Source organism: Podarcis cretensis, assembly GCF_951804945.1.
Source record: "Podarcis cretensis genome assembly, chromosome: 4".
In the NCBI taxonomy this organism is placed as follows: Eukaryota; Metazoa; Chordata; class Lepidosauria; order Squamata; family Lacertidae; genus Podarcis; species Podarcis cretensis.
Window position 1 is genome coordinate 84828372 of NC_137173.1, and position 27329 is coordinate 84855700.

A 27329-nucleotide genomic window follows, 5' to 3' on the forward strand; every position below is an offset into this window, starting at 1 on the left:
TCTCATCATCTGCATGCACTAAGCTGTAAACAAACAAACAAAAGTTGGGTCCTACATAAAAAGATAAGGGGATATATCCAGAAAGGACTCATTCAGGTGTCCTACATTCCAGTAAACGAAATTCCTGCAGATCTGTTGTCAAAAGTTGTTGTTGTTGTTGTTTAGTCGTGTCCGACTCTTCGTCCGCCAGGCACTCCTGTCTTCCACTGCCTCCCGCAGTTTGGTCAAACTCATGCTGGTAGCTTCGAGAACACTATCCAACCATCTCGTCCTCTGTCGTCCCCTTCTCCTTGTGCCCTCCATCTTTCCCAACATCAGGGTATTTTCCAGGGAGTCTTCTCTTCTCACGAGGTGGCCAAAGTATTGGAGCCTCAGCTTCACAATCTGTCCTTCCAGTGAGCACTCAGGGCTGATTTCCCTGGATAGGTTTGATCTTCTTGCAGTCCATGGGACTCTCAAGAGTCTCCTCCAGCACCATAATTCAAAAGCATCAATTCTTTGGCGATCAGCCTTCTTTATGGTCCAGCTCTCACTTCCATGCATCACTACTGGGAACAACTTCAGGTTTATGTACAGCGGTTGCAGTTAGGCTGAAATACTGCACCACAGGTTACATGTAATGGGGGAGGATGTTGGGAATTCCATTCCACCCTTTGCTGCAGATATGTGGATTGTTTCATGTCACATGTCTGTTTACATTCCAGCACAGATTGCTGGCGTGAGCTCTGTATTGCTTTTGTTTTCAGTCTCTCTGAAAAGAGGGCAAGGAGAGAAGCCATGTTTTCATTGTCCTGATTTATGTATAATAAATGCGTAGCTTAGTATCGTGTCCACGCCTCAAGCCTCATCTGCTGTGCAGTTTACACTACTGAGTAATGTGTGCTCAAGCCTGCTCTGCAGCTTGAGTCACAGACGCACGTCGGCGAGGATGACTGATGGATCTCCGCAGTGGCAAGGGTGAGAGGGGAGACACTCCAGCTGGGGCCGAGCCAGCTGGCTTTTCATCCCCCAATGCCAACAGCCAGATCAGGCCAATGACCCATCTAGTCTAGCATCCTGTTCTACAGTGGCCAACCAGATACCTGTGGAGAATCCACAAGCAGGATTCAAGCACAAGAGCATGCTCTCCTCCTGTGATTTCCTGCAACTGATGTTCAGAAGCATTGCTGCCTCCAATGGTGGAGGCAGAGCATAGCCACCCCGGCTAGTAGCCACTGGTAGCCCTCACCTCCATGAATTTGCCTAACCCTATTTTAAAGCCATCTAGGTAAGATGACCATAACTGTGTACAGTATTCCAAATGCGGCCGTGTCATAGATTTGTATAATGCTATAATGCTTTGTTGACCGTGCCAACAAAGGTCCGTATAGTTAAAGCTATGGTTTTCCCACAAGTGATGTATGGAAGTGAGAGTTGGACCATAAAGAAGGCTGGTCGCCGAAGAATTGATGCTTTTAAATTATGGTGCTGGAGGAGACTCTTGAGAGTCCCATGGACTGCAAGAAGATCAAACCTATCCATTCTTAAGGAAATCAGCCCTGAGTGCTCACTGGAAGGACAGATCGTGAAGCTGAGGCTCCAATAATTTGGCCACCTCATGAGAAGAGAAGACTCCCTGGAAAAGACCGATGCTGGGAAAGATGGAGGGCACAAGGAGAAGGGGACGACAGAGCACAAGATGGTTGGACAGTGTTCTCAAAGCTACCAGCGTGAGTTTGACCAAGCTGTGGGAGGCAGTGGAAGACAGGAGCGGCTGGCGTGCTCTGGTCCATGGGGTCACGAAGAGTCGGACACAACTAAACGACTAAACAAATAATAATATTGGCAGTTTTATTTTCATTTCATTGCCTAATGATCTCTGACATGGACAGTTCCCAAATGAAATCAACAGTGACACCTGCTCCGTTCATCTAAAGCATGAGTAGGCAAACTAAGGCCCAGGGGCCGGATCTGGCCCAATTGCCTTCTAAATCCGGTCCAGGGGCGGTCTGGGAATAAGTGTGTTTTTACATGAGTAGAATGTGTGCTTTTATTTAAAATGCATCTCTGGGTTATTTGTGGAGCATAGGAATTCATACATTTTCTCTCCCAAAATATAGTCTGGCCCCCCATAAGATCTGAGGGATAGTGGACCAGCTCCCTGCTGAAAAAGTCTGCTGACCCCTGGTCTAATGGAATGGGTGAACAGATCAAGTCCCTGCACATAAGTGACTGTGGCTAAAACCCTCTTGATGGCAGAGCAGTTATTTTGTGCCTCTGTACTCTCACACTTATCCAAAATAATCTGCATCAAGTTGTGGGACTAGCAAAATAAATGCCACAGTTGCTATGGTAAAGACTGCTATTTAGCAGCTTCAGCTGGTTTGCCAGCCACAGCCTTCCTTCAACAGATGGATCCATGGTTACTTCCAGACTAGATTACTGTAGTGCTTTTTGGGGTGGAGGGGGGTGGGGTGCAGCATTTAAAAACAATCCGGAAATTTCAATTGGTGTAAAATGCTGCTGCCAGGTTATCTGGTGCTATAAGACTGAATATGACAACAAAGAGATGATCCCATCTGCATGGGCTGACCATTTATTTCCAGGCATGATTTAAAGTGCTGGTGCTGACTATTAGAGGGGATCACTTTAAGAACTGCATGCTTCCATATGAACCTGCTGGTCCTTTGCAAACAGCCCTGGAGTTCCTATCCACTCATGGATTTAGGTGAGGAAGCACAGGAGACAGGGCCTCATTAGTGGTGGCACCAAGACAACTTTCCTTCCAGGTGACATTCACTGGGCTCTCTCTCTGTGAGATGCCTTCAAATCCATTGAGTTGCTTGAATAATTACGCCTCTTTATTTTAAGAGATAAACCAAGGTATTTCAAGTCAAAGAGAAAGGAAAAGGGAGGAGGTATACTGTCTCCGAGTACCAGTTGCTGGAAGGAGAGAGGGCTCTTGCACTCAGGTTCTGCTTGCGGGTCTCCCACAGGCATCCAGCTGGCCACTGTGAGAACGGGATGCTGAACAAGATAGGCTGTTGGTGTAATCTAATGGGAGCCTTATGTTATTCTCTACATGACCTTTAACCACTAGAACAGAGGTGGCTTATTGGTAGCACTCCAGATGTTGCCCCAACCAGCCTAGCCAACAAGAACAATGGGTGCTAAAGCTATCCCCTGCGTGCTGGATAATATTACCCAATTTGGCTTCTGTTGACGCTTCACCATGTAAGACACCTATTTTTTCCCTAGCTTCTCTTTACTTATGCTCCCTGCCTGAGAAAGGAATCATGCCAATAGATAGGGTTAATCATTGTTTCTTTTTTTCTGATAATCCCAGGAGACCATCCTGAGCTCTGCTTTGCACCTTGAACAATTACATATCTTGCATACCATCAGGGGCGGAGGAAGGGGTGTGTGGTGGCTACGGGCCGTCCCGGGTGTCACCACTGAGGGGGGTGACAAAATGCTGGGCGGCACTCACCGCAGGGCCTGCAGCATGCCGGAGCCATGCATCTCTCCTGGGAGAGACGTGGTGGCTTGGGCACACACAGGCTCCACGCTGCTGAAACGGTCCGCCCACTGCTCCCCCCCCCCAGCTGTAGGGCAGCTGAGTGGGAGGAGGCAGGCAGACTCTGGAGGCCCCACGGTGAGCCCGGCCCTTATGTTTGGGGCGCATCATCCCAGGCACCCAAGCAGCTTCCTCCACCGCTGCACACCTTCTTAAACACTGTCTCCCTATTTTTTCCTTTTTTGCAAACTGCAAACATGTGGGTTTTTCCATCCTGACATTCTTTTCACTCCCTCCCTCCCACTTTTGTTGTTGTTTTTCTTACGATTCAGCCTAAGGAAAAGTTCTGAAGAATTTGAAAGCTCACTATTTTGTGACCTTTTAGTCAATCCCTGATGTTGGGAAAGATGGAGGGCACAAGGAGAAGGGGACGACAGAGGACGAGATGGTTGGACAGTGTTCTTGAAGCTTCTAAAATGAGTGACCAAACTGCGGGAGGCAGTGGAAGACAGGAGTGCCTGGTGTGCTCTGGTCCTTGGGGTCACGAAGAGTCGGACACGACTAAACAACTAAACAACAACAGTCAATCTTACTGAAGGTATAGCCGTATTGTGGCTTGCAATGTTGTTTTTCATATTCTCTTGTTTCTTATAAGGTAGGGACCCTTTAATAACATCTTTTCCATTTTATTCCCTCCCCAAATGTACGCTCCCAACATTTCTCCAATGAAAATAAGGATGTCCTAAATAATAATAATAATTATAATAATAATTATAATAATTATAATAATAATAATTTATTATCATTATTATCATTATTTTATTATTTATACCCTGCCCATCTGACTGGATTACCCCAGCCACTTGGGTGGCTTCCAACATGTATAAAAACATAATAAACCATTAAACATTAAAAAAATACCCTTCCCTATACAGGGCTGCCTTCAGATGTCTTCTAAAGGTCGTATAGTTACTAATCTCATTGGCTTTGACGTCACATAACTCCACATCCTCCAACATTTCTCCAGTGAAGATAGGGATGTCCTACCATACCCTCCAACCTTTCTCTGATGAAAATAGGGGTGTCTTAAGGAAAAGGGAGACATTCCGGGATCAGTTCAGAAACCGGGACAGCTTTTGTAAATCTGGGACTGTCCCTGGAAAATAAGGACTCTTGGAGGGTCTGCAAGAATTTGTCTAAAACAGCTAATTTTGAATTAGGCCTGGAGCCTTTGCCTACCATTCCCTCCCCAATGTCTCTTGCTTGGCACAACTTGGTTGACCATTTTTAATTCCAATGCTCTTCTACATTCAACAGTTGCACGGTCTGTTTTCCTGTACTAGTTAATCCGTTTTCATATCCAAACACCTTAGCTATAATTCTAGTTCCATCTGCTCTTCTCCTTAAATTACAGTGCATTAACTCATGATCGCCTGATCCAAGGCTTTTCCCAACAGCCCCTATCTATTCTGTAACATTTCCTCAGGGCTTGCCACTACCAAATCCAATTAAACAATTTTTTTCCCCTCGTGGGTCAGCCAACAACTTGGTGAAGAAATTGATTGTCAAAAACATTGGGGAATTAATCGTTGGGTCTGCTGCCTTTAACAGCACTGATCTTCCCATCTGGGTCAAGGGAAATGCCCGCCAGCATTCTTCTGCGTTACAGTACCAAAATGGAGCACTAAACTTTTCATCTCATTGATTTCAACGCTACTAAATCATTCTTAACTGCTGTAGTTCAACACAGCTGCATTATGGATCAGGCTGTCAGAAAGCATCTACTTGACATTAATTTCTCAAATTGGGACAGTAGTTTCAGTGGTTCTAATCCACACATTCCTGATAGGCAGCATTTTAATATGTCCTCCTTCAGTGCCAACATTCGACTGGGTAATAAATACGCAGGTTCATCGCTCACACACTGCAAATGAGCAGATCTGCAAGCGTTGCTTATTGTCTGAACTGAATGAGATCCCTAACCCAGGCAAATATACTTATGACTCCTATGAATGACTGAAAGTGTTCATAAGTAATTTCCCAAAGCAACCTGGCATAGCAAGGTTCTGTGGGTTGCTGCTAAGAATATAGCCAATTTAATATTACTACGCAAGTTCCTCCTTGGGCATTGCTAATAAGCACTGGCAGCCAACTGTGGATATTAAACTTTCTCGTTCAGCTGCTTTTCATTGCATCTAAAGCTGCCCTTTGTCTCTATCCTCACGAGAACATGAGAAGAGCCCTGCTGGATCAGGCCAAAGGCCCATCTAGTCAAATAACTAGTTCCTACAGTGGCCAACGTGACCCGGAAGTGTCTCCGGACAGCGCTGGCCCCTGGCCTCTTAAGTGAGATGGGCGCACAATCCCAGAGTCTGTCAAGACTGGCCCGTACGGGCAGGGGTACCTTTACCTTTACCTTTACCTTTACCTTTACCTTTACCTTTACAGTGGCCAACGAGATGCCAGTGGGAAACCAGTGACAGCAGCAGCTCTCTACCCACTTGGGCTCCCCAACAGCTGGTATTCAGAAACACACCACATCCAGTACTGGAGGTAACACACAGCTATCATGACTAGCGTCCACTGGTAACCTTGTCTTCCATGAGTCATCCAAGCCTGAGCTGAAGGTTTCCTCTTGCATAACTTATTTATTTGTTGGATTTGTATCTCATTTGTTGACGAGAGCACCAAAAAAATCATAAAATAAAACTTCATTAAAAACTTCATTAAAGAATTCTAGAATTGTAGAGTTGGAAGGGACCCTGAGGATCATCTAAGGTAACGTTAAAGAGAGCCCTGACCATTAGGTCCAGTCGTGACCGACTCTGGGGTTGCGGCGCTCGTCTCGCTTTATTGGCCGAGGGAGCCGGCGTACAGCTTCCGGGTCATGTGGCCAGCAGGACGAAGCCGCTTCTGGCGAACCAGAGCAGCGCATGGAAAAGCCGTTTACCTTCCCACCGGAGCGGTACCTATTTATCTACTTGCACTTTTATGTGCTTTCAAACTGCTAGGTTGGCAGGAGCTGGGACCGAGCAATGGGAGCTCACCCCGTCGTGGGGATTCAAACCGCTGACCTTCTGATCGGCAAGTCCAAGGCTCTGTGGTTTAACCCACAGTGCCACCCGCGTCCCATGAGGATCATCTAGTATGCTTTAAAAATCAATACCATAAAAGAAATGGACTTGAGAGAGGGCACTGCTCTGTGGAGAACACATTACTTGCAGGCAGAAGGTCACAAGTAGAAGCTGATAAAAAATACCTAGGGTAGTCTCTGCCAGTCAGAATAGCCAATAGTGGGCTCCACAGACAAAAAACCCTGACCGTGGTATAAAGCAGAAGTGGAGAAGTTTTGACTCCAGATGTTGCTGGACTGCGACTCCTATCAGCCCTAGAAAGCATGGCTAGTGGCCAAGGATGATGGGAGGTGTAGTTCAGCTGCATCTTGAAGGGCACAAGGATTTCCATTTGCACAAAACCAATTTCCCTCCCTCTCATCTCCCCAGATCTGCTCTGGAGGGTTGGGGAAACCTTCAGAACAGATCTACGGGGTGCATAGGAGGAGAGGAGAAGGAGGTGAGTCCCATTACACAGCCGTAAGTCCTTGCACTAATGGAACTACTTGGTTGGATACTGTCCAACAACATCACATGAAGTGGGTTACATGGAGAAGGAGGAATGCATTTGCATTCAGCGTGCTAAATTCTGATTCTTGGTGTGGGGTTGAAAAGTCATCAACAGACCATGACACCACAAATGCCTTCCTCATTCTGAGTGAGTTACGTCCAAGTCTACATTTCCTCTGTGACTTTATACCATACAAAATTGTACCTCGGGCATGTGCGCATTCAACATATGGCTAACAGATGTGCCAGCTACAGATACTAAATTACTCTCCGTGATGAAGAATAAGATTTATTGTCCTGAAAGATCAATATTCATTTTTGAAAGAGAAACACCTAACAAAAACCCCCACAACATATAATTGGTTAAAATGAAAAAATTGTCATGGTTTGCATAAGGAGTAACTGAGGTTACTCAAACATGTTTGAGAGACAGGAACATACAGTACTACCAAACAACTCAAATGTGTCAATGACAAAGTGTCTTAAATCCAAGAGGCGTTTCCATTTTAAGAAAGCTTGACTTTAGCCACCTGTGTAAACATTTTTAATGCATCCATTTGATTTTAGCAAGCTGTTGCTTAGAAAAATATATTAAAATCTCCCAGAAATTATGGGCCCGGGGGCCAGTCCTTAAAATGCAAACTCCAAAACCAGGTCAAAATGGAAATTATAGCGATTTTTGAGAGCCTGTAGTAATGGGGGCACCATCACTCACCGAACTTCCAGATGGTCATGTTGCTGCTGCTTATCAGGTGGTGGTAGTGTGATCGCTGTGGTGTAAATGCACCAGTGAAGCCAATCTGGTCTCCTGCCAGTGAGTTTGCACTGTATCGACCTCAGCGCTGCCTCATCTCTCTCCATCTAGCTCCTGGTATGCAGCAGCAATACAGCCAACTGGTAAGTGGTGGTGCCCTTTCACACCATCCACTGCTGAGAGCCTGAATGAACTTGATTGAAGAATTATGATGGATGACAGCAGCTTGCCGCTTAAGGACGATTATGCTATCTCTCCAACCTTGCTCTAAAGGAAACTTATAAGATGGATATGCCTTCGGATATGTGCTCTAGGCCACTTTCTTACATGATGTGTGTAATGGTATCAGGGGGTTGCTCGAGAGCAATCAGGCAAATGCCTCCCTGGTCGGCTGTATTGGTGCCAAAAAAAACCTTCACCATGCAGAGTGCCACTCTTCCGTGGCTCACTCATTCACTGGCAGAATGAGTGGGCGGTCCTTAAACCTTCCCCCAGCAGAGTAGTTTCTTGATGCCCAGTCTGCGCTTCCCCTCGCTGCACAGAAGCCTACTGCGCAAGGAGGGCGTGGGTAACGGAGGACCTCTCTCCTCCCCGCTTTGCCCAGGCAAGGTGTCCTGGGACCGCTTCGCCTCCTCTGAGCCCTGAAGCTCCTCTCCACTGGAGGCATGGTTACTCTCCTCCGCTGAGGAGGTGCTGCTTCCCACGATCTTTGGGGGCTCTCTGTAATCCATCCAGCTTTTCCCCTCTCACCCCTGAGCCGATGGCAGTTCCCTGACAATGTGCAATCTACAGATGTGGACTGTTTCAAAAAGGGGGGCTTGGGCGTCAAATATTTCATCAAGGGAAACCTCAGCATTCTCTGAAATATACCTAGAATTCCCAGCTCACACATCACTATGCTTTGGTGTTAAGTGCATTGGCTTGTGCTATGAGCGCAACCAAACCTATCTCGTTTATAATTTTATCATTTATTTTTTAAATGCATAGGTACTGCCCTCTCGCAAAATAACTGGGTGGCAGAAAGCAACATAAAGACACTAAGAAACAATACAGAGGAGTCATTCGTTGACTGGCTACTCAGGAGGTATTTTAAACAATTGCATAGGCCTTAAGTTTCCTAGTAAAACACATTTACAGTGTAATCCTATGAATGCTTACTCAGAAATAAACCCTGCCAATCCAAGGTACAGTCATACCTCGGGTTACAGGTGCTTCAGGTTGTGCATTTTTGGATTGCGCACCGCGCTGAACCCGGAAGTGCCACAATGGGTTACTTTCGGGTTTCGGCGCTTGCACATGCGCAGAAGCACTAAACTGTGCTTTGCACATGCGCAGAAGCACCGAATCATGACCCACACATGCGCAGACGCGGTGCTGTGGGTTGCGAACGCTGCGGGTTGTGAACATGCTTCCCGCATGGATCACGTTTGCAACCCAAGCATCCACTGTAACTGTGTATAGGGCTGCAAATTAAGTCCCTTCAGGGTTTCCCTGCTCCTCTTCTTGTTTTGAGCACTCTTTAATGGTGCTCAATTGTAGTGTTTTACTATTGACATGTTAGCCGCCCTGGGCTGCTTTGGAGGAAGGCATGAGATATACATTTAATTGATCAATAAATAAAGCCACCATTAAGCATAGATTTATGGAACAAGTGAATGGATGAATAAAAGCAAACTTGGCTCTTGTTCAAAACCAGATGATGTTATGCTTATGATTATCATTGGTGTTATGTGACTATTATTAAAGGTAAAGGTACCCCTGCCCGTACGGGCCAGTCTTGACAGACTCTGGGGTTGTGCGCCCATCTCACTTAAGAGGCCAGGGGCCAGCGCTGTCCGGAGACACTTCCGGGTCACGTGGCCAGCGTGACATCGCTGCTCTGGCGAGCCAGAGCCGCACACGGAAACGCCGTTTACCTTCCCGCTGGTAAGCGGTCCCTATTTATCTACTTGCACCCGGAGGTGCTTTCGAACTGCTAGGTTGGCAGGCGCTGGGACCGAGCAGCGGGAGCGCACCCCGCCGCAGGGATTCGAACCGCCGACCTTTCGATCGGCAAGTCCTAGGCGCTGAGGCTTTAACCCACAGCGCCACCTATTACCTATTAATTATTGCTGCTTACTATAAAATGTTATGGATTGACGTCCACATTTTAGATACCAACAGTTTTAGACCTTGGCAAGGGATAAGCTGTTCATCTTCTTCCCTTATCTTGAGAAATGTGCCTTCTCTAGGAAATCTTACTGTGTGTTAAAACAACAACCCAAAAAAACCAACCCCAATGTCATTAAGCACTGCATTTGGTGTGGGGTGTTCAGGTTTTAAATTCAAATTCTTTTTTCCAATTATCACATAGATAACAAATGTTAAAATGAAAATGATCAGTTTTCTTCAATAAGGACACACTATTTCTGACTGCAACACTTTAAAAAGTCAGCAGTTAAACTGAAAAAGTGAACTCCTTAACTTTAAAATAATAATTAACATATAATAATACACTAAATAAAATCTTTTCCTTGTAGCTCAGGTTGTGATTTATTATGAACTAATAATTTTATATTGATACCTGAATAACATTTACAAATGAAATCCGATTATATCTCTAAATAGGATGCTGGTAAATTGACAATGGGACGCAGGTGGCGCTGTGGGTTAAAGCCTCAGCGCCTAGGACTTGCCGATCGAAAGGTCGGCGGTTCGAATCCCTGCGGCGGGGTGAGCTTCCGCTGCTCGGTCCCAGCGCCTGCCAACCTAGCAGTTCGAAAGCACCTCCGGGTGCAAGTAGATAAATAGGGACCGCTTACCAGCGGGAAGGTAAACGGCGTTTCCGTGTGCGGCTCTGGCTCGCCAGAGCAGCGATGTCACGCTGGCCACGTGACCCAGAAGTGTCTCCGGACAGCGCTGGCCCCTGGCCTCTTAAGTGAGATGGGCGCACAACCCCAGAGTCTGTCAAGACTGGCACGTACGGGCAGGGGTACCTTTACCTTTACCTTAAATTGACAATACAATGTAACATAGAGTGATAGACTCATCATTTCTCCCCACCCCGTCCCTCATTTCTTTAGGTAAATTAATCAGCATTATAAAGCACAACCAACATTAGCTCCTGAAACACAGTATTTTCAAGTTTTACACAAGGCAGAGATGGGCATATGTGAAGGACAGAAAGATGTGACATTTTTGATTAAGAACCACATTTTAAATTTTAAAAGAAAATGAATCAAGTTTTAATGAAATAATTTGTGTGGCATTGTTCTTTTGTCTTTGCCTACTTTATGCAAACCTTCCTTTTGGAGGAATGTATAGCATTGCATGGAACATCATGGGCTCTGATAGTGGCCACACAAAGTTCACTAAATATTCAGGAAGTGGAAGAAAGGATGTCTATTTTTGGCAGCAACATTACCTTTAAGATCACCACTGCAGATTAGTCACCTGTCACTAATGAAAGTAAGCCAGCATGGGGATTCAATCTATCATGGCCTAGAGAACAGGATGACCCACATTATTATTCACTGCAAATATCAACCACCTGATAATCAATGACATTTCATGTTGGAATTGGTAATGAATCAACAGCAGAGGTCACAGAAAGACAGAAGCAAATTTCTCAGCATCTATCATGTGCAAAAATAACATCAAGCCAATGCTAAATTTAATAACAAATATACGTGAATCAGAAGCGCATACTCAGGGCCAAGTGAAAAGACTGTCATTGTTGGTACCTCGGGTTAAGTACTTAATTCGTTCCGGAGGTCTGTTCTTAACCTGAAACTGTTCTTAACGTGAAGCACCACTTTAGCTAATGGGGCCTCCTGCTGCCACTGCACCGCCGGAACACAATTTCTGTTCTCATCCTGAAGCAAAGTTCTTAACCCGAGGTACTATTTCTGGGTTAGCGGAGTCTGTAACCTGAGGCGTATGTGACCTGAAGCGTATGTAACCCGAGGTACCACTGTACTCTTTCTAATACTGAACTCAAGTGAGGAGTGCTGACACAAATGGAGCCAAATAGAGCCACCAAGAAAGAAGAAATTGGGAAGAGCTGGAGGCTTGCAAAAGTATCAACCCCCCCCCTCTTAAAAAGAAGAAAACTGGATGAAAGCCTCCAAAAATAAATGCCCAATGTGGTCTGAGTATGCTCAACAGCCATGGTTGGAAAAGAACAATAGAAAACTGAGGAGGAAAAACTGGAGTGCCCTCATAGTGAAAAATTGCCAGAGGAAAGTCAATGTTCTAAAGTAGTTTTGTAATCTGAACAGATGAGGTGGCCAAAGTGCATTTTGACCTTGAGAGGTACAAGCTAGTCAAGCACTTATGAAAGCTGAAATTTCACATATTCCTATTAGTATCAGGGGAGCAGACAAGTCACAGAGGCACCCACATACTACTTACTGAATGGAATGCAGACTCACATTTCATAGTGCAAACTTCCAGAGTACAAGATTTTGTAAAATAAATAAATAAAATAAAATAAAATCTACAGGCTGTCTCAAATATATTTGTATAAAGGGTTTAAAGTAGCGTTTTCAACAAGATTCTGGAAGTACCTGCCATCTGTCAATGCTCTCTTGGGCTCTCTTCTACCCAATCAAACAGGAAAGACAATCTACACAAAGGATTCAAAGGGAGTCTTCGCAACACATTAGTGTCACCCTGTTCTTTGATTAGGGAATAGCAATTACAGCAATTACAGCAATTTCACAATGGGAAATATTCCCAAACAGGGGAGCCTGTTGCAAAGTGTAGGTAGTCTTTACCAAAATGGAAAAAAACAAACTCCCCACAATTTTTCAAAGAGACCACCACAGTACATCAAAGGAACATTAACTCAAGACATAATCTTGTGCTCAGTATAGAATCTGTAACACTAAATTGCTTTCTGTGCCATTCCAGAGGCACTGCACAAAATTATAATGTATTCCACATTACTGTAGCTATGCATCATCTTATCCCCCACCCTTCACAAAACTCCCATTTTCCCAGTATTGTGAGATACAGACTTTCTCCCTTGATGCTGACTTTTTCTGCAACTCTTTTTAATAACGACACAGATACAGTATTACTGACCTGTATGCTGGAGGCCAGAAACCTTAATAAAAGAGGTTGAAAAAATTAAGCTGCCATGTTGGAAGCAGGACTATGGTGGTCCATGCAGCATTGATTCTTCCATTCATCTTAAAGAAGAAAGTGGCACACTTGAAATATTGAGTACAGTACCAAATAATGTCCACTGTCTAATTGGAAAGGAAAATGAATGTGACCTGCTCATAACTTTTTGCGATTTGCTCAAATAACTCCTCAGCTTAATGCATGCTGACCGTTGCTTTAAATTGTTTGTCATTTCTGCGTAAATAAAAACAGCAACCCAAAAAACCACCAAGTTAAACAAATGTGATTCAACTTAAAGAAATTCAGACTGATTACCCAAGAAGACTATGCTAATGCTCCTTCAACAGATTTAGGGAGCCAACTTGGGTCACGGGGGAGGGGTTGGAATTCAACTAGCAACAGTGGCACATAATCACTTTTAAAAATCACAAAATATTGAGTTGGCTTTAGCTATAGTTTTCTCCAGGCTGAATTATAAGCAAAAACGAAGAAAATGGAAAGAGAGAGATGCATGATGAAAGCACAAGGAAGAGCTCTTAAGATGGAAAGGAGAGTGCACTTTGCGGACAATTCGATTAGATGCTGTTCCTGGTACGAAGAGATCTGAGAGCCAAACCAGATGTGATGTTCGTTTCATGAGTGCAATTAATGTGTACTTTAAAAAATATGTAAATAGCAGTGGTGCAGGGCCTGACCAGTGTCAGAGCCTCGGAGTGGAGGAGAATATAACCTTTCCCTAACCTATAGTGGTCCCAACAGGCTTAGATAAGTGTTAGGACGTGGGTGGTGCTGTGGGTTAAACCACAGAGCCTAGGACTTGCTGATCAGAAGGCCGGCGGTTCGAATCCCGTTGCTCCTGTTGCTCGGTCCCTGCTCCTGCCAACCTAGCAGTTCGAAAGCACGTCAAAGTGCAAGTAGATAAATAGGTACCACTCCAGTGGGAAGGTAAACGGCGTTTCCGTGCACCACTCTGGTTTGCCAGAAGCAGCTTAGTCATGCCAGCTCCCTCGGCCAGTAAAGTGAGATGAGCGCCGCAACCCCAGAGTCGGCCACAACTGGACCTAAAGGTCAGGGGTCCCTTTACCTTTACCTTAACTCTAGACAAGACCATGGACACCTCCAAGTAGAGCCCAGTCTGATAGCTCATATACAAGCAGGCTCAAATGTTGATTCGGCAGCAAAGAACTCTGGACTGAGTATTAAACACGGCTGCAACTTAGTTTGGGGTGCTTGCTCTGCTGGGGAGTGGGGTGGGGCAAAGCCTTTTGTAATTAAGTAATTTGTAAGACTGCCTGATAATGGCAAGAGTTGATTCCAATGGTGGTGGCTTTTGGGTAGCAGCCCTTTTACTCTGAGGACAGTTGTTGCACAACTTCCTCAGTCTGAGGAGCGAGATGGTGACAAGATGATCTTCTCAAGTGCAGAGGCTGGGAGAGTGGGTTCCTTAGGAGTCAGTGCTCCTGCTTGGAGGCCATGGTTTCTCTCCCCCCCCCCCAATATGTTCTGCTGGAGATTGGAAAAGTGGAAGCAATGAATTACCAAATGGCCAGGCCAATAACGTACCTGAGCAGCTCCCAGTGAGATTTGCTGGCTTAGCTATGGAAGATGTTGTCTGAACAAAGGATCAAATTTTGGAAGGAAGGAAGGAAGGAAGGAAGGAAGGAAGGAAGGAAGGAAGGAAGGAAGGAAGGGTGGGTTAAACTCTGTCTCCCCACTGAGTATTGTGCAGGCTCCTCTAATCTGCAATTCACATAAGGGGAGGGAGAAGTATCTTAATTTCATTCACGCATTTAACTGCATGTTTACTTTTGTCCTCAGGCTGCAGCAAAGCACGCTAGTGGAAAGGACCACTGGCTACTACTTTCCCTTGTAAAATGTTAAAACCAGCAGTTCTTGGGATCAGTTTCGCCAGCACTAATCAGTTCATACGGAAGAGTCCTAATGAACACAAATCCTTGTTCATTGCTTTGGGACTTTTCTGTGGGCTCCAATATAGATTCTTACGCCATTCTTGCTGCCTGGTATGATAGCTCCATTCCCCCCACACACACCCCTTGGCTTTCCGTTATACACATATAGTTATGAAGGAACAAAATCTCTGGAAAGGTTTTAGGGGGGAAAACAACGGAAAAGACAGCAATCAAGTTTGTACAGAGCTGGATGACAGTCAGCCCTTCCTCCTTGTAGAGATATATATACTATAATTGAACAGTTTCCTTTGCTCACTGTGCTGTGACAATGAAGAAGACTGATGTATGACAACATTAATTTAATGCTGCAACAACTATAATGTCGTGCTCTCATCGGGTACAGATCCTGTGCCAAACAATATATTTTACATAGCATTAGGAAACTTTGATGCAGTAGGCAGGGCAACTCCCAATCCTCTCACGGATCTTACTCACTGTGATGAAGCATTTGGGGGGGAAAACCAATAATCCACTGTGAAACTGCTGAAGGCAGGAAATGCTCCATTTTGATTTTACACCTATTTATCCAATGGAAACTTATTCATAATACTCAGGAATTGATATTTTTAAGTCACTGACTGCCTTTGCCCTACAAGTACAGCTCTAGTTTTGAAATATACTCGGAGTTGAGTGTGGATTTCATGCTCTTTATTCAGCTCATAGTAGCGAGGAATGAAAGTTCCCCCACAATATCTGCTTTATATACATTATTTACACAATGGGCCACATGTGATTGGCTAATCCTGGAATTCTCCTGTAGGTCAATCAGGTTGCGGATTCATTTCCACCTGGAGCTGGATTGGGTGGCTCCTGCGGACCAATCATACTGCTGCATTGTTCTAGGACCAATCAGACTGCTGCATTCTGAATCCTATTGTTCTAGGACCAATCAGACTGCTGCATTTTGGATCCTATTCAACTCAGTACATAACAAGTTTCCTTTCCAGAAAGGATAATTAATTAAATTAAAACTGACTTCAATTGAATAGGGCTTGCTGGTCATTCTCTCCCCCCACACACCCTCAGCCTCAGTGGGTTGTTATTTACATTCATGGGACCAGCGGGCTTTCTGCTTCCTTACAGCTTCCTGCTGTAAAAATATAGGGGGAAATCCAGCGATTCCATCCCTCCCACAGGGATTCCTTTTAATCCAGTAAATGTGTCTGCTAATCTAGTTCCCTCTTCCCACGGCTGTCTCCTCTGCCAACTTCTGCACTGTTCTGGAGCATCCATCAATCCAATGGAGCAGATTTTCTGGGTGCGTAGAGAGAAGGGAGAGCAGATAAAACCAGATCCTTTCCTCTTCCAATCTGCCTCCATGTTTCCCAGGAAGGATACAGTCATACCTCGGGTTACAGATCCTTCGGGTTGCATTTTTTGGGGTTATGGACCGCTGAAACCCAGAAGTACCAGAACAGGTTACTTCCGGGTTTTGGCAGTCGTACATGCGCAGAAGCACCAAATTGCAACCCACATGTGTGCAGATGCACCGCTGTGGGTTGCGAACGCTGCAGGTTGCGAACGTGCATCCCACATGGATTACATTCGCAACCCGAGTATCCACTGTAGTAGCATATGATTGCTTCATAGAAGCTTTGAGAAACATCATGAAGGATAAGCTATGCTAACGTCACCCCTGATCTAGTTCCTCACGTTATTAGAATGTTTTTTCCCACATCCCCAAATGCTTTTTATTATTTGTAGTACCATGGGATATATCTAATGTGCTCACATTTCTCCCTGCAAAGCAAGAGGCAAGCAGCATGGTTTAATTAATAAACTAAATTAATGACTTAATCAATACATATTATAATTTGTGTAATCATGCCACTTAGCATGGGGTGGAGTCATGGGAGAATGACAGCCATGTCACTCCCACATCATGTAGAAACTGGACCCCAGACTGCACTATATAGTTTCATACGAAACCTTCACCTCCTAGCAAGGCAAGAATAATGTTCTAGTATCGTTTTCACAAATAAAAAAGACAGCAACATTAAATTAATTCTCATTGTGATGTTTTATATTGAAAAAAGAAATACATTTTAGAGTAGAGGTGGAGAACCTGTGGCCCTCCAAACAGAGGCTGATTTAGGGGAGCAAAACTGGTTTGGTTGCATTGGTCATGGAGCCTTGGGCAGGGGCGCCACCAAAATTTGAAACCCCAATTCTGCCACTGCTCCAGATATGGATGGACTCCAACCTCCATCAGCCCCAGTTAGCATAAGCATCATCATAATTTATTACTTGTACCTTGCTCATCTGACTGAGTTACCCCAGCCACTCTGGGGCAAGTGGTAGAGATAATGGGAGTTGTATTCTGGCAATAGGTGTAACGTCACAAGTTCCTGACCCCTGTTTTAGAGGCTAGCCAACTTTGTGGAAGACAGGATTCAAACAGTCGAGATACTATCATGGGCAGAGGTGGAGGGATTCAGTAGTAGCCATAAAACAGATAACATCTGAGGGTTTTGACTGAGATTCAAGCAATCTGTTCAGCAACAATAATAAGAAAACTTGATAATAAAAAAACAGCTGCTAATTTAAAGTTCCTGCAGGAGACAGGTAGCTGGAGGCAAAGGATAGACAAGCAAATGTCAAAAGCGGCAGAGCTAAATTTGGCAAATAGACCATAACCTTTGCTTGACTCCTGGTTATTGTGGATGATAATAGTGAAAGAGCCCATCACAAATTAAATGACATGTAAGGTCAGATGCAATAGTTCAAGAGCAATGCTAGCTTTTCCCAGTGCAAATGCTTGAGTAAGAAAAACATTCATTACTTCAATTACCAGTACCTTCAAAGCAGGTTCTTGGAACTATGTGTGATTTAGAAGCCACTTGGACCATGCTAGAGGATGGGGTGAATTGTGTTAATTTCAGCAATAAATCTCTCTGTCTTTCACACACACACACACACACCAAAACCATTGTTTTACTCTTACACCTCCTGTTCTCCTTCTCCTGCAAAATCTATCTGTTATCGTTACTGGTATATTTAAAAGTAGACTGGAAAGAGAAGAGGTAAAGGACACAAGTGTGGGAGGGTGGAAGAGGAAATGAGGATTGTTGTGTGACATCGAATGTCACACAAGCAGGCTCTTCTTCCTCTCTCCCTTCTGCAGCTTCGTGCACCGACACAATCTGCTCCAGAGGGTCTCACAGTTCTCAAGATCAGATTTGGGGGGGGGCAGGGGTGGAAAGGTAGGGAAATCCCATTGCTTAGTCCTACTGACAGATGGACACTATTAGATGTCAATAGTTATAAAGTAAAAAACCTGTGTTAATAACCAAAACTAAAAAAAGAACTTTGTTCATTTATCTCTCCATTCCCATCTGATAATCTTTTAAAAACTCCCCTTATAATTCCATAAATCAAAATGAAAAGAATCCATTTCATTCTCAATTGCTTTTTCAATTTGAAAAGGCAAGTCTTAAAAAAAACCAACCACCAGGTAAGTATGGAACAGAGACGCTAACAACAAGAAGAGGATCAATATGCCTTGTTTAGTAAGATATCCATTATTTCAAAGGGCATTTCAGGATTACCTTGGACATGATTGCCATTCTGTAGAAATTAATTACTTCCCTTAGGGCTACAGCTTCTAAGAACTCCACATAACTAATATCAACAGCTTTGCAATGCCTCTTATTTTGAGAAAGGTTGATCAAACAAACTTAAGCTAATTATCCTTTCACTGTAACAAATAGTGGTCATCTAACAACATCTCTCTAATCATGATTTATAGTCATTTACACCAATTGAGGTTATGGCCTCCTCAGTTTAGAGAAAATTATGTCAAAGAAAGTATTTTAAAAAAGCCCTCAACCTCAGGAAAAACTCCTGGGAGAGATATTTGCATACATAAGAGTTTTGCAAGATCAGAAATCTCCTCATGCGAAGCAGACAACACACCCTGGCAATGAATAGCAAAGAACCTCCATCATGTTTTGTTACAAAAAGAGAACACTGAGAAAATGATCCGCCCTGAAACACCTAAGGTTGGAAACACTGATCTATTACCCTTCATTTTCCATAATAGAGTGAAATATGGATTCTTAGTTAAGATCATTTCCTACAAAATGCCAATAACAAAGTGGTGCATCATGTGGAGATATTATTTGAGTGGACAATGACAACAAAATTATTGTTCTCAAAGAATACTTTTCCCCCAGTGCCGTCTTCATGAGTATGACAGGGTAATGTCAATGCATGGCTGCAGTCCAGTCCAGAGTCAAGCATGGTTAGGTCTACATGGAAATCAGGGTAGCAGGGTGTTAAGCATATTCAACCCTGTACTGAATTGTGCACCATGGCTTTAAAATATAGGTGGAGATATATATAGAAGCCCTCTTCAGGTGTTCTAATGTTATCTCCGTGGAGAGGTCATGGAATAGGTACAACACCCCCACCCCCTCCACTCTTGACTTTCCCACAGTGAAGGAAATTTTAAGTGTTCTCAGCTGAACATGCTTAAACTCTTTCCTGCAATCAGGAACGATCGGGACTCCCAGTTGCGGTGAGGGTTTTAACCAAAATTTCAGCCAAGCACACTTACAATACAACCCTGCTTCTGTCCTTCCTGTTCGGATACAGAAGGTCAGGAGTGGGTCTGGTATTCTCTCTGCTTCCTTTCCATGGAGGGAAGGGTCATAAGCAATGCATGCCTAGGTTGCACCCACAAACAGCCTTTCAATGACTTAATAATCCATGTATGGTAATCAGGGATGGGATCCAAGTTTAAGAAGGCCCTGAGCAAACTGAGCTGTGGTGGGATCCTCTTCACACTGCTGGACCTTCTCAGGTTTACCTGAGCAGTAGGTTCAAAGATGTCTAAGACCTGCCATTTTAATTTCCCACAATGCACTGGAGCACCTGATGTAATGCCACTCTGGGGCAAATGGGAAATTGAAATGGACACTCACAGACCCAGCTGGCTGATTTGAAGAGTTCAGGGCGAGTGTCAGAGCTGGGGGCCTCTGTTCAGACCTTTTGGCTCTTCCCACTGCCCAAGGGTACCAATTGCTGATGCTGGGCCTGAAGGCAACCCATATGAAGAAGATGGAACTGCCAACTAGACTTGTACTTTAGCAGAAAACTTGCTCTTGAGTCCTCAGGGCTCATTTTGCTGTTAATTAAGAGACAGTGTTCTGCAACACCTGAGTGGGGAAGGCGGAGCTGTTTGCTATACGTGGCAGAAAAATAACAACGCACCAACACTATCTGAGCATAATAAGTCAGAGGCGAAAAAAGCTATTTATCAATTTCATACATATTTCTTACTTAGAACCGCTAGAGTAATTCATGTATTAAAAAATAGTACGGCAACATGAAGAAAGCTACTGAATTATGGAACAATTATCAGCATTTTCAGATGGGGGAACTTTTAGGAATCAGGTTGACTGATTCAGCACTTTTAACATCCACTGATGCTGATTCCTACTATCAGTAGGTTAGCAAGAACCAGCAAAGGGCAAAATCTAAATGATAGGTAGCTCAAATTTGTATCCAGTTTTTCTGCTTCTTTTGGTCCCATTTAGTGCCAACTGAAAATCTAGCAGTGCTGGAAGCTGCTCTTTGAACATAACCTAAGACAGATATATGAAATGTGAACTGCTTTACACGCTGGGCGGAACTTAACACCTCTCCATTCCAAGTAGCAGCTCAACTAAATTGAAAAATCAAAATCTCCCCAAAAACCAGACAAATCAAACCAAGCCACCTACCTCTTCCAGAGCAAGGCAAATGTGAGCTCCCTTGACATTTTCTAGCGCTCTCTTCTGCCGACATGAGACAAGAAAGTGGATGCTCACATTTCTTCCCTGTCCATCCTTGCTTACAATCGCATCTTCCACAGTTACATTGTCCATGACCTTAAGAGAAAAAGGAAAATACATAATTTCAGTTTAGGGTAGCCATGTATCCTACTTTAGTTGAAAGGAGTAGAGGTAAAGAAAAATAAGAGGGAGACCAGGGACCTTGAACTTGCCCATCAGTGGTTAGCACCTAGAAGTTCATCAGACTGAGTAGGAATACTGTTTCTGGTTGTGTATCAAAATAATAATAATATATTTATACTATACTACACTGAGATGTTTAAATGTTTCTTTGGTTGTCCTTGAAGCTTGCCACACTTCTCATCCTCTCCTGCCATACCAGTGTGGTGCACCACACCCTTTGAGAACCACTGATCTAAGCTCACCTTGCTGAATCTAATTTGGCAGGTCTGAATCCAGCCACTGCCTGGGTGGGAGACAGCCTGGGAACCCTAAGTAACACTGCTTTGACTTCCATGAGGAACATTAAGAACAGCCCTCTTGGATCAAGACAAAGGCTCATCTAGTCCAGCATTCTGTTCTCACAGTGGCCAACCAGATGGCTATGAGAAAGCAGAACATTAGTGCAACAACCTGCCTCCCACCTGTAATTCCAAGCAATTGGTGCACAAAGGTATGATGCCTCGGGCAGTGGAGGTAGAACATTGCCATTGTTGCTAGTGGGCACTGATAGTCTTATGTATATCCTCCATGCATTTGTCTAATCTGCTTTTACAACCATCCAAGTTGGTGACCATCATTATCTCTTGTGGAAGCAGATTCTGTAGTTTAATTATGTGCTGCATGCAGAAAGACGGGATATAGAATGTACTTGCTACAACACAAATAGCTCCTCTGCATATATATAAACCGTGTGGTTCTACTTCAGAGGGAATCAAGCCACATAAAGACAACCATGCATGAAATCGCAAGGTGGCATCATGGCAAAGCTTGTCCATAAAAGAAGTGTTTCAGTTTCTCAACTCCTGTGGTACCCTGGCCTGTGGGGGTGGGTGGAGTACTCTTTCCTACTGGAGAATTTTTTAGGAGACAGTCATCCTGTTATGCGCTAACTGATAAAGCTGTTTTAAAGACGCTACTCAGTGAGATGAAGGGCTCTGAAATAAAATCCTAGAGAAATGAAAATCTCTAGAGAATGCTGCCTTCTCTACAAGGTAAAGTAGTAGCAGCAAGCTACTCCCTGCTCTTGGTGAATGAAGTCTTTAAAATAACCACAGGTATTTCAGTTTAGTTACAGGGAGGTACTTATCTGCAAATTGGCTTTTTACGATCCCCAAATGCTTCATCTAGACATATGGGGTTTACTTATCTGCCGTCTCATCTCATCAATTAAACAGATGAAATACATTTCTCAAAGGGGTAAGCTTTGAGCAAAGATTGTATTCGGGGTTGTTTTATCACAATGTCTACACAACCAGCACTGCAGGCTGATTCAGTGGGAGTGAGGATGCAAGCCCGGAACAGAAACATCAGCACATTTATGTGGTCAAGGGGAAAGGAACCACTCACATGGGTGATTTGTATATGTGGCAGAAGGAAAAAAAGATACAATATTCATACAGAACATTTTGAAAGTGTGAATGCGGAGCACACACTATATATTTTGGACACATCTTAAGATCTCATAATGATAGTTTCCAAGATCATGAAGCAGCATATTGTCTTTGTTTGGATACAACTGGATCCAATACAGCCATATTGAATTCTTCACATTTGTTTCAAATATTGCTCTTACCCGAACAGAAATCATCTGAGTATCTGTCATAGACTCCCTTGCAATTTCGTTCATCGCACTCGCAGGTGTCTCCATGAATATCTCCCCAGTCTCCAGTTGGGTCAACATCATGACATGTGCATTCACCGCATATGCAGGTGCCTAAGGAGAAAAGAGATGAGCTGAACAACAAAAGCAATAGCTTAGAACAGAGACTGTTAAGATAAATTAAAGGAACAGACGGTTTTGATGTTCTATAGCTGTTGAACGTTTACCTGCATTTTTCAAAGCTACCTTGTAACATGGTCAACTCATTTTGAAAGTCTGCCTTCTTCAATGTGTTAGGAGACCAGCAGATGAGAACTTGCTCATCACCATGTGGCACCATGGGAAATGGTGCCTAGAAAGCAATGTGTCAGTTGTTATAGGGTTGTGAGTGTGTAAATGTGTTTGTATATGTCTAGAATTTTCAGGTATTTTGGCTTCTGTTGGGAGGTGATAGGTACCACCTCTTTCCTGCTCCCCTATGATCTTTCATCATAGGGCCAGTTTCAAATGGATGAACGTCAGGTAACCCATTTATTTTGACCAATTGATTAACATTATTATTATTATTATTATTATTATTATTAGATTATCTATACCCCGCCCATCTGGCTGAGTTTCTCCAACCACTCTGGGGAGGCTCCCAATCAAATGTTAAAAACAATACAGCATTAAATATTAAAAACTTCCCTAAACAGGGCTGCCTTCAGATGTCTTTTAAAGATGGGATAGCTGCTTATTTCCTTCACATTGGAAGGGAGGGCGTTCCATAGGGCGGGCGCCACTACCGAGAAGGCCCTCTGTCTGGTTCCCTGTAACCTCACTTCTCACAATGAGGGAACCGCCAGAAGGCCCTCGGCGCTGGATCTCAGTGTCTGGGCTGAACGATGGGGGTGGAGACGCTCCTTCAGAACTGAGGCCGTTTAGGGCTTTAAAGGTCGGCACCAACACTTTGAATTGTGCTCGGAAACGTACTGGAAGCCAAAGCAGATCTCTCAGGACCGGTGTTATATGGTCCCGGCGGCCACTCCCAGTCACCAGTCTAGCTGCCGCATTCTGGATAAATTGCAGTTTCCGGGTCACCTTCAAAGGTAGCCCCGCGTAGAGTGCATTGCAGTAGTCCAGGTGGGAGATAACTGGAGCATGCACTACTCTGGCGAGACAGTCTGCGGGCAGGTAGGGTCTTTATGTCATCCCATTCAAATGACATAGAGATATGGAGAAAGTGGGACCTGCAACAGAAAGTTGCACTATAGAGTGCCCTTGCTCAGTATTCCAGACACTCCATTCCACCCCCACCCCCCAGGGATTTTCTCTTTCCTCCCCCCACCAGTGAATCAGCATTCCATCCCCAGTAAGCATGCTGGGTCCCTACCTGGCTGTTTAACGATTTCCCCCACCTAAGGCGTTTCCCCTACTAAAGATTTGTTTTTGCTATTTCTGAAAGTCCTGGTGTTCCCCCATCTCTGCTGATACCTCTCTCCTCCAAGTAAATGGTGTTGCACCTCATCCCCACCATAGCTGTCAACTTTTCCCTTTTTTTAAGGGAAAATCCTATTTGGAATAAGGGAATTTCCCTTTAAAAAAAGGGAAACGTTGACAGCTATGATCCCCGCTCACCCCAAACCCCTCCCATCTGAAGAAATCTTGCAGGTGCCAGCATAGGCGCTACCATAAAAAATGCAACCTGTGGAACATTATGTGTATGTGATGAAGTGATTTAGGTCAAAAGCATCTGAAATGCACCAGGCTGGGGAAAGTTAGTACAAAGGAAGCTTTTTGCTTTTGCAGTAATTATCAGAAGATCAGATTTCACAGACTACCTACCAGAAATAAGTTACTTGATAGAATCAATTGTCATTTGCAATGCTTCATGTAAACTGATGAACATTGCCAAAAAAAATATGTTGTGATTTAAATCTAAATTTCTTATTGACATCATTTGCTACCACATGAGTAAAACATCTAATCTGACAGATAACATTTATTGGTTCATTGTTTCCGGGGCTGCAATGGCTTTTTATTATTTTGTATTTTTTTAAAAACCCTCACTGTTAAACTAAAATGAAATGAGCTTCTATTATTTCTATATTTCAACCAGACTTTCAATTGCTCTGTAATTAAGATGAGAGAGTTTTCTAAATGCTCTCAGGATAATTAGATGCTCCTAATTTGGCAGAGCTTTGTCAGTGGAGATGTACTAAAGAGATGGATTTTGAGATCTGCACTTTTGCTTTACTGTAATAGCTCTGGACCACAGCCAGAGGAACAACAGCTGATCTTTTAAATATTTGCTGAGTGAAAGCAGGCATCATTGTTAATGAATACAGACACATTCATGAAACACTGCTCATCCTAAACAGTACTGAAATTATTGTTTCATTGCTGAAAACTGAGCACTGAAATTACTGGTAGAGAATGACAGGCACACCCAGACAACCATTCAAACATCCTTGCCCCATCCTCAAGCAGGGTGCTAGCCAACCATTTCACTGTTCTCATTTGTTCCAGAAACAGAGAAGAACAGAGAAGAAGTTTCAAGAAGCAGCAGAAGGCCGAGATTGTTCTGTCTATGCAAGGACATTTTCTGTGGGAACTGTCCTTTGGACATGTGTAGTGTGACAGGAAGTACTGGTAACCAAGGTTCTGTGTGAATTCCTGTGACTTGTTTTGAGTCTCTTGCTTGCGCCTTGCAGTGAGAGAAGCAGAGAAAGAGTCTTGGACTCTTGTTGGACTCGAAGCATGCCTTGACCATGGAAGTGGTGAAGAAGAAGAAGAAGAAGAAGAAGAAGAAGAAGAAGAAGAAGAAGAAGAAGAAGAAGAAGAATTTATTATTTATACCCCGCCCATCTGGCTGGGTTCCCCCAGCCACTCTGGGCGGCTTCCAACAGAATATTAAAATACAATAATCTATTAAACATTAAAAGCTTCCCTAAACAGGGCTGCCTCCAGATGTCGTCTAAAAGTCTGGTAGTTGTTTTTTTCTTTGACATCTGGTGGAAGGGTGTTCCACAGGGTGGGTGCCACTACCGAGAAGGCCCTCTGCCTGGTTCCCTGTAACTTGGCTTCTCACAGGTAGCGAACCACCAGAAGGCCCTCGGCACAGGACCTCAGTGTCCAGGCAGAACGATGGGGGTGGAGACGCTCCTTCAGGTATACTGGATCGTGCCCGTCTGTATTTATTTGCTACCAATATGCTTTTACACCAGTCAAGTAAACTTCCACACTTGACTAAATCTTTATGGCACCCATGAGTGCTTATTACCTACTGTGTGTACCTTCAGCCCTAAAGATGCTTCCAAGGAAGGAACTGCGTTGAGATGTAACTCTGCTGAGTATGGATACTGACACACACACACACACACACACACACACACACACAGCGAAAGTGATGCCGGACCCAATCCTTCAAAATCATCCATCAGAGGTTGATGGATTGATCCAACAGAATCTACACTCATGGCTTTTAACATTAAGGAAGGGTTAAGGAATGGTTTTGATAACGTAGATGGACACATGCCGTCCTACTTTTTACATTCATAATGTGTTATTACCTTGTCATTTCATTTTTAATCATTTTATGCTGCTCTATCACTGAAACACTGTTCATATGTTCTAAGTGTTTTTCCTTTTTTCTTTTTTTACTGCATTCAAACTCTGAACCCCCTCCAATGGCATTCGAGGGGCAGATAACAAAGCACCCAGAAGGAGGGAGAAAGATTTAAAATGGGCGAAGCAGAGAAACAAAGGAACCAGCAACAAGGAGAGAAAAAGCGCTTTCAAAAATGGTATGGCTGGGTATAACTTTCATTTGTCAGGGATAATTTTCATTTGTTTTAATTTACAAGTATGCCCTGTGACATTTTAGAATGACACATCTAATATTCTAATAGGGGGAAATGACGTTAAACAGGTGAGTGTAGATTCAGGCCCAGTCAGCATGCTCAAAGGTCAAGGATGATGGAATTTGTAGTTTAACCACAACTTGGGAGCCTCATGTTCCCTAGGTTAAAATACATAATTACAATAAAGGACAATAAAGGTTTGTTTGTTTGCATGTGCACGTAAAGACAGTGTGCTGTACTCCATTCGTGCCATTGATATTTCTTGGCATTATTGCCTATATTTTATTTTAATACTCTGTGTTGCTGGAATGGTATAGCATAGAATACTCTGTGTTGCTGGAATGGATGGTATAGAAATATGATATAAAATTAACAGATTTGGCTTCAGGGGTTCAACGTAGCCCACACTTTTGTAACAACAGGTGAGTTTTCACCATACCATGCAATCTTAGATCAATGCAAAATATTAATTGAAACAACAACAAACTAAAGTCTAGTTCCAAGAGATCTACATATGTAGAACAGTACATGAATGGCGCACCTCTGTTGCTGCAGATTTTGCCATCTGGAGATGTGCACCTCCTCTTGATCTCCCATGGGGTAATGTCACACTGAAGTTCACATTTATCGCCATGCCAACCAGCCTCGCAGTAGCAGTTTCCACAGTAACACTTTCCATGGCCTTAACCCAAGACAAAATGTTGACAGTGAAGAAAGATAGTCTTTATAAAAATATATATTGTTCAGTTCATTTTTAAGAAGATTTTGAATGAGGATTCATAAAACTAATAGCCACCACAGACGGGAGCAATTTTATTATTGGTCTCGTAATAACCTCTGCAGAAATCTCAGCATCGTTTCATTGTTTTCTAGCATTCTGGAGGGGCTGCTTTATTTCTGATGAATGAGTCTATATACAATAAAGTCATTAGGACA

At 43.7% G+C, this 27329-nt stretch overlaps 1 protein-coding gene across 1 annotated transcript in view; it reads right to left on the bottom strand.

Moving 5' to 3' along the window:
* The window catches only part of ITGBL1 (integrin subunit beta like 1), a 138275-nt gene that overhangs the window by 41846 nt on the left and 69100 nt on the right, over nucleotides 1-27329 (bottom strand). Inside the window, exons 5-7 of the mRNA XM_079972853.1 lie at nucleotides 26935-27075; nucleotides 22525-22665; nucleotides 20679-20825 (exon numbers count right to left, since the gene is read on the bottom strand). Coding sequence (XP_079828979.1) covers nucleotides 20679-20825; nucleotides 22525-22665; nucleotides 26935-27075 — 429 coding nt within the window. The remainder of the gene's footprint in view (nucleotides 1-20678; nucleotides 20826-22524; nucleotides 22666-26934; nucleotides 27076-27329) is intronic.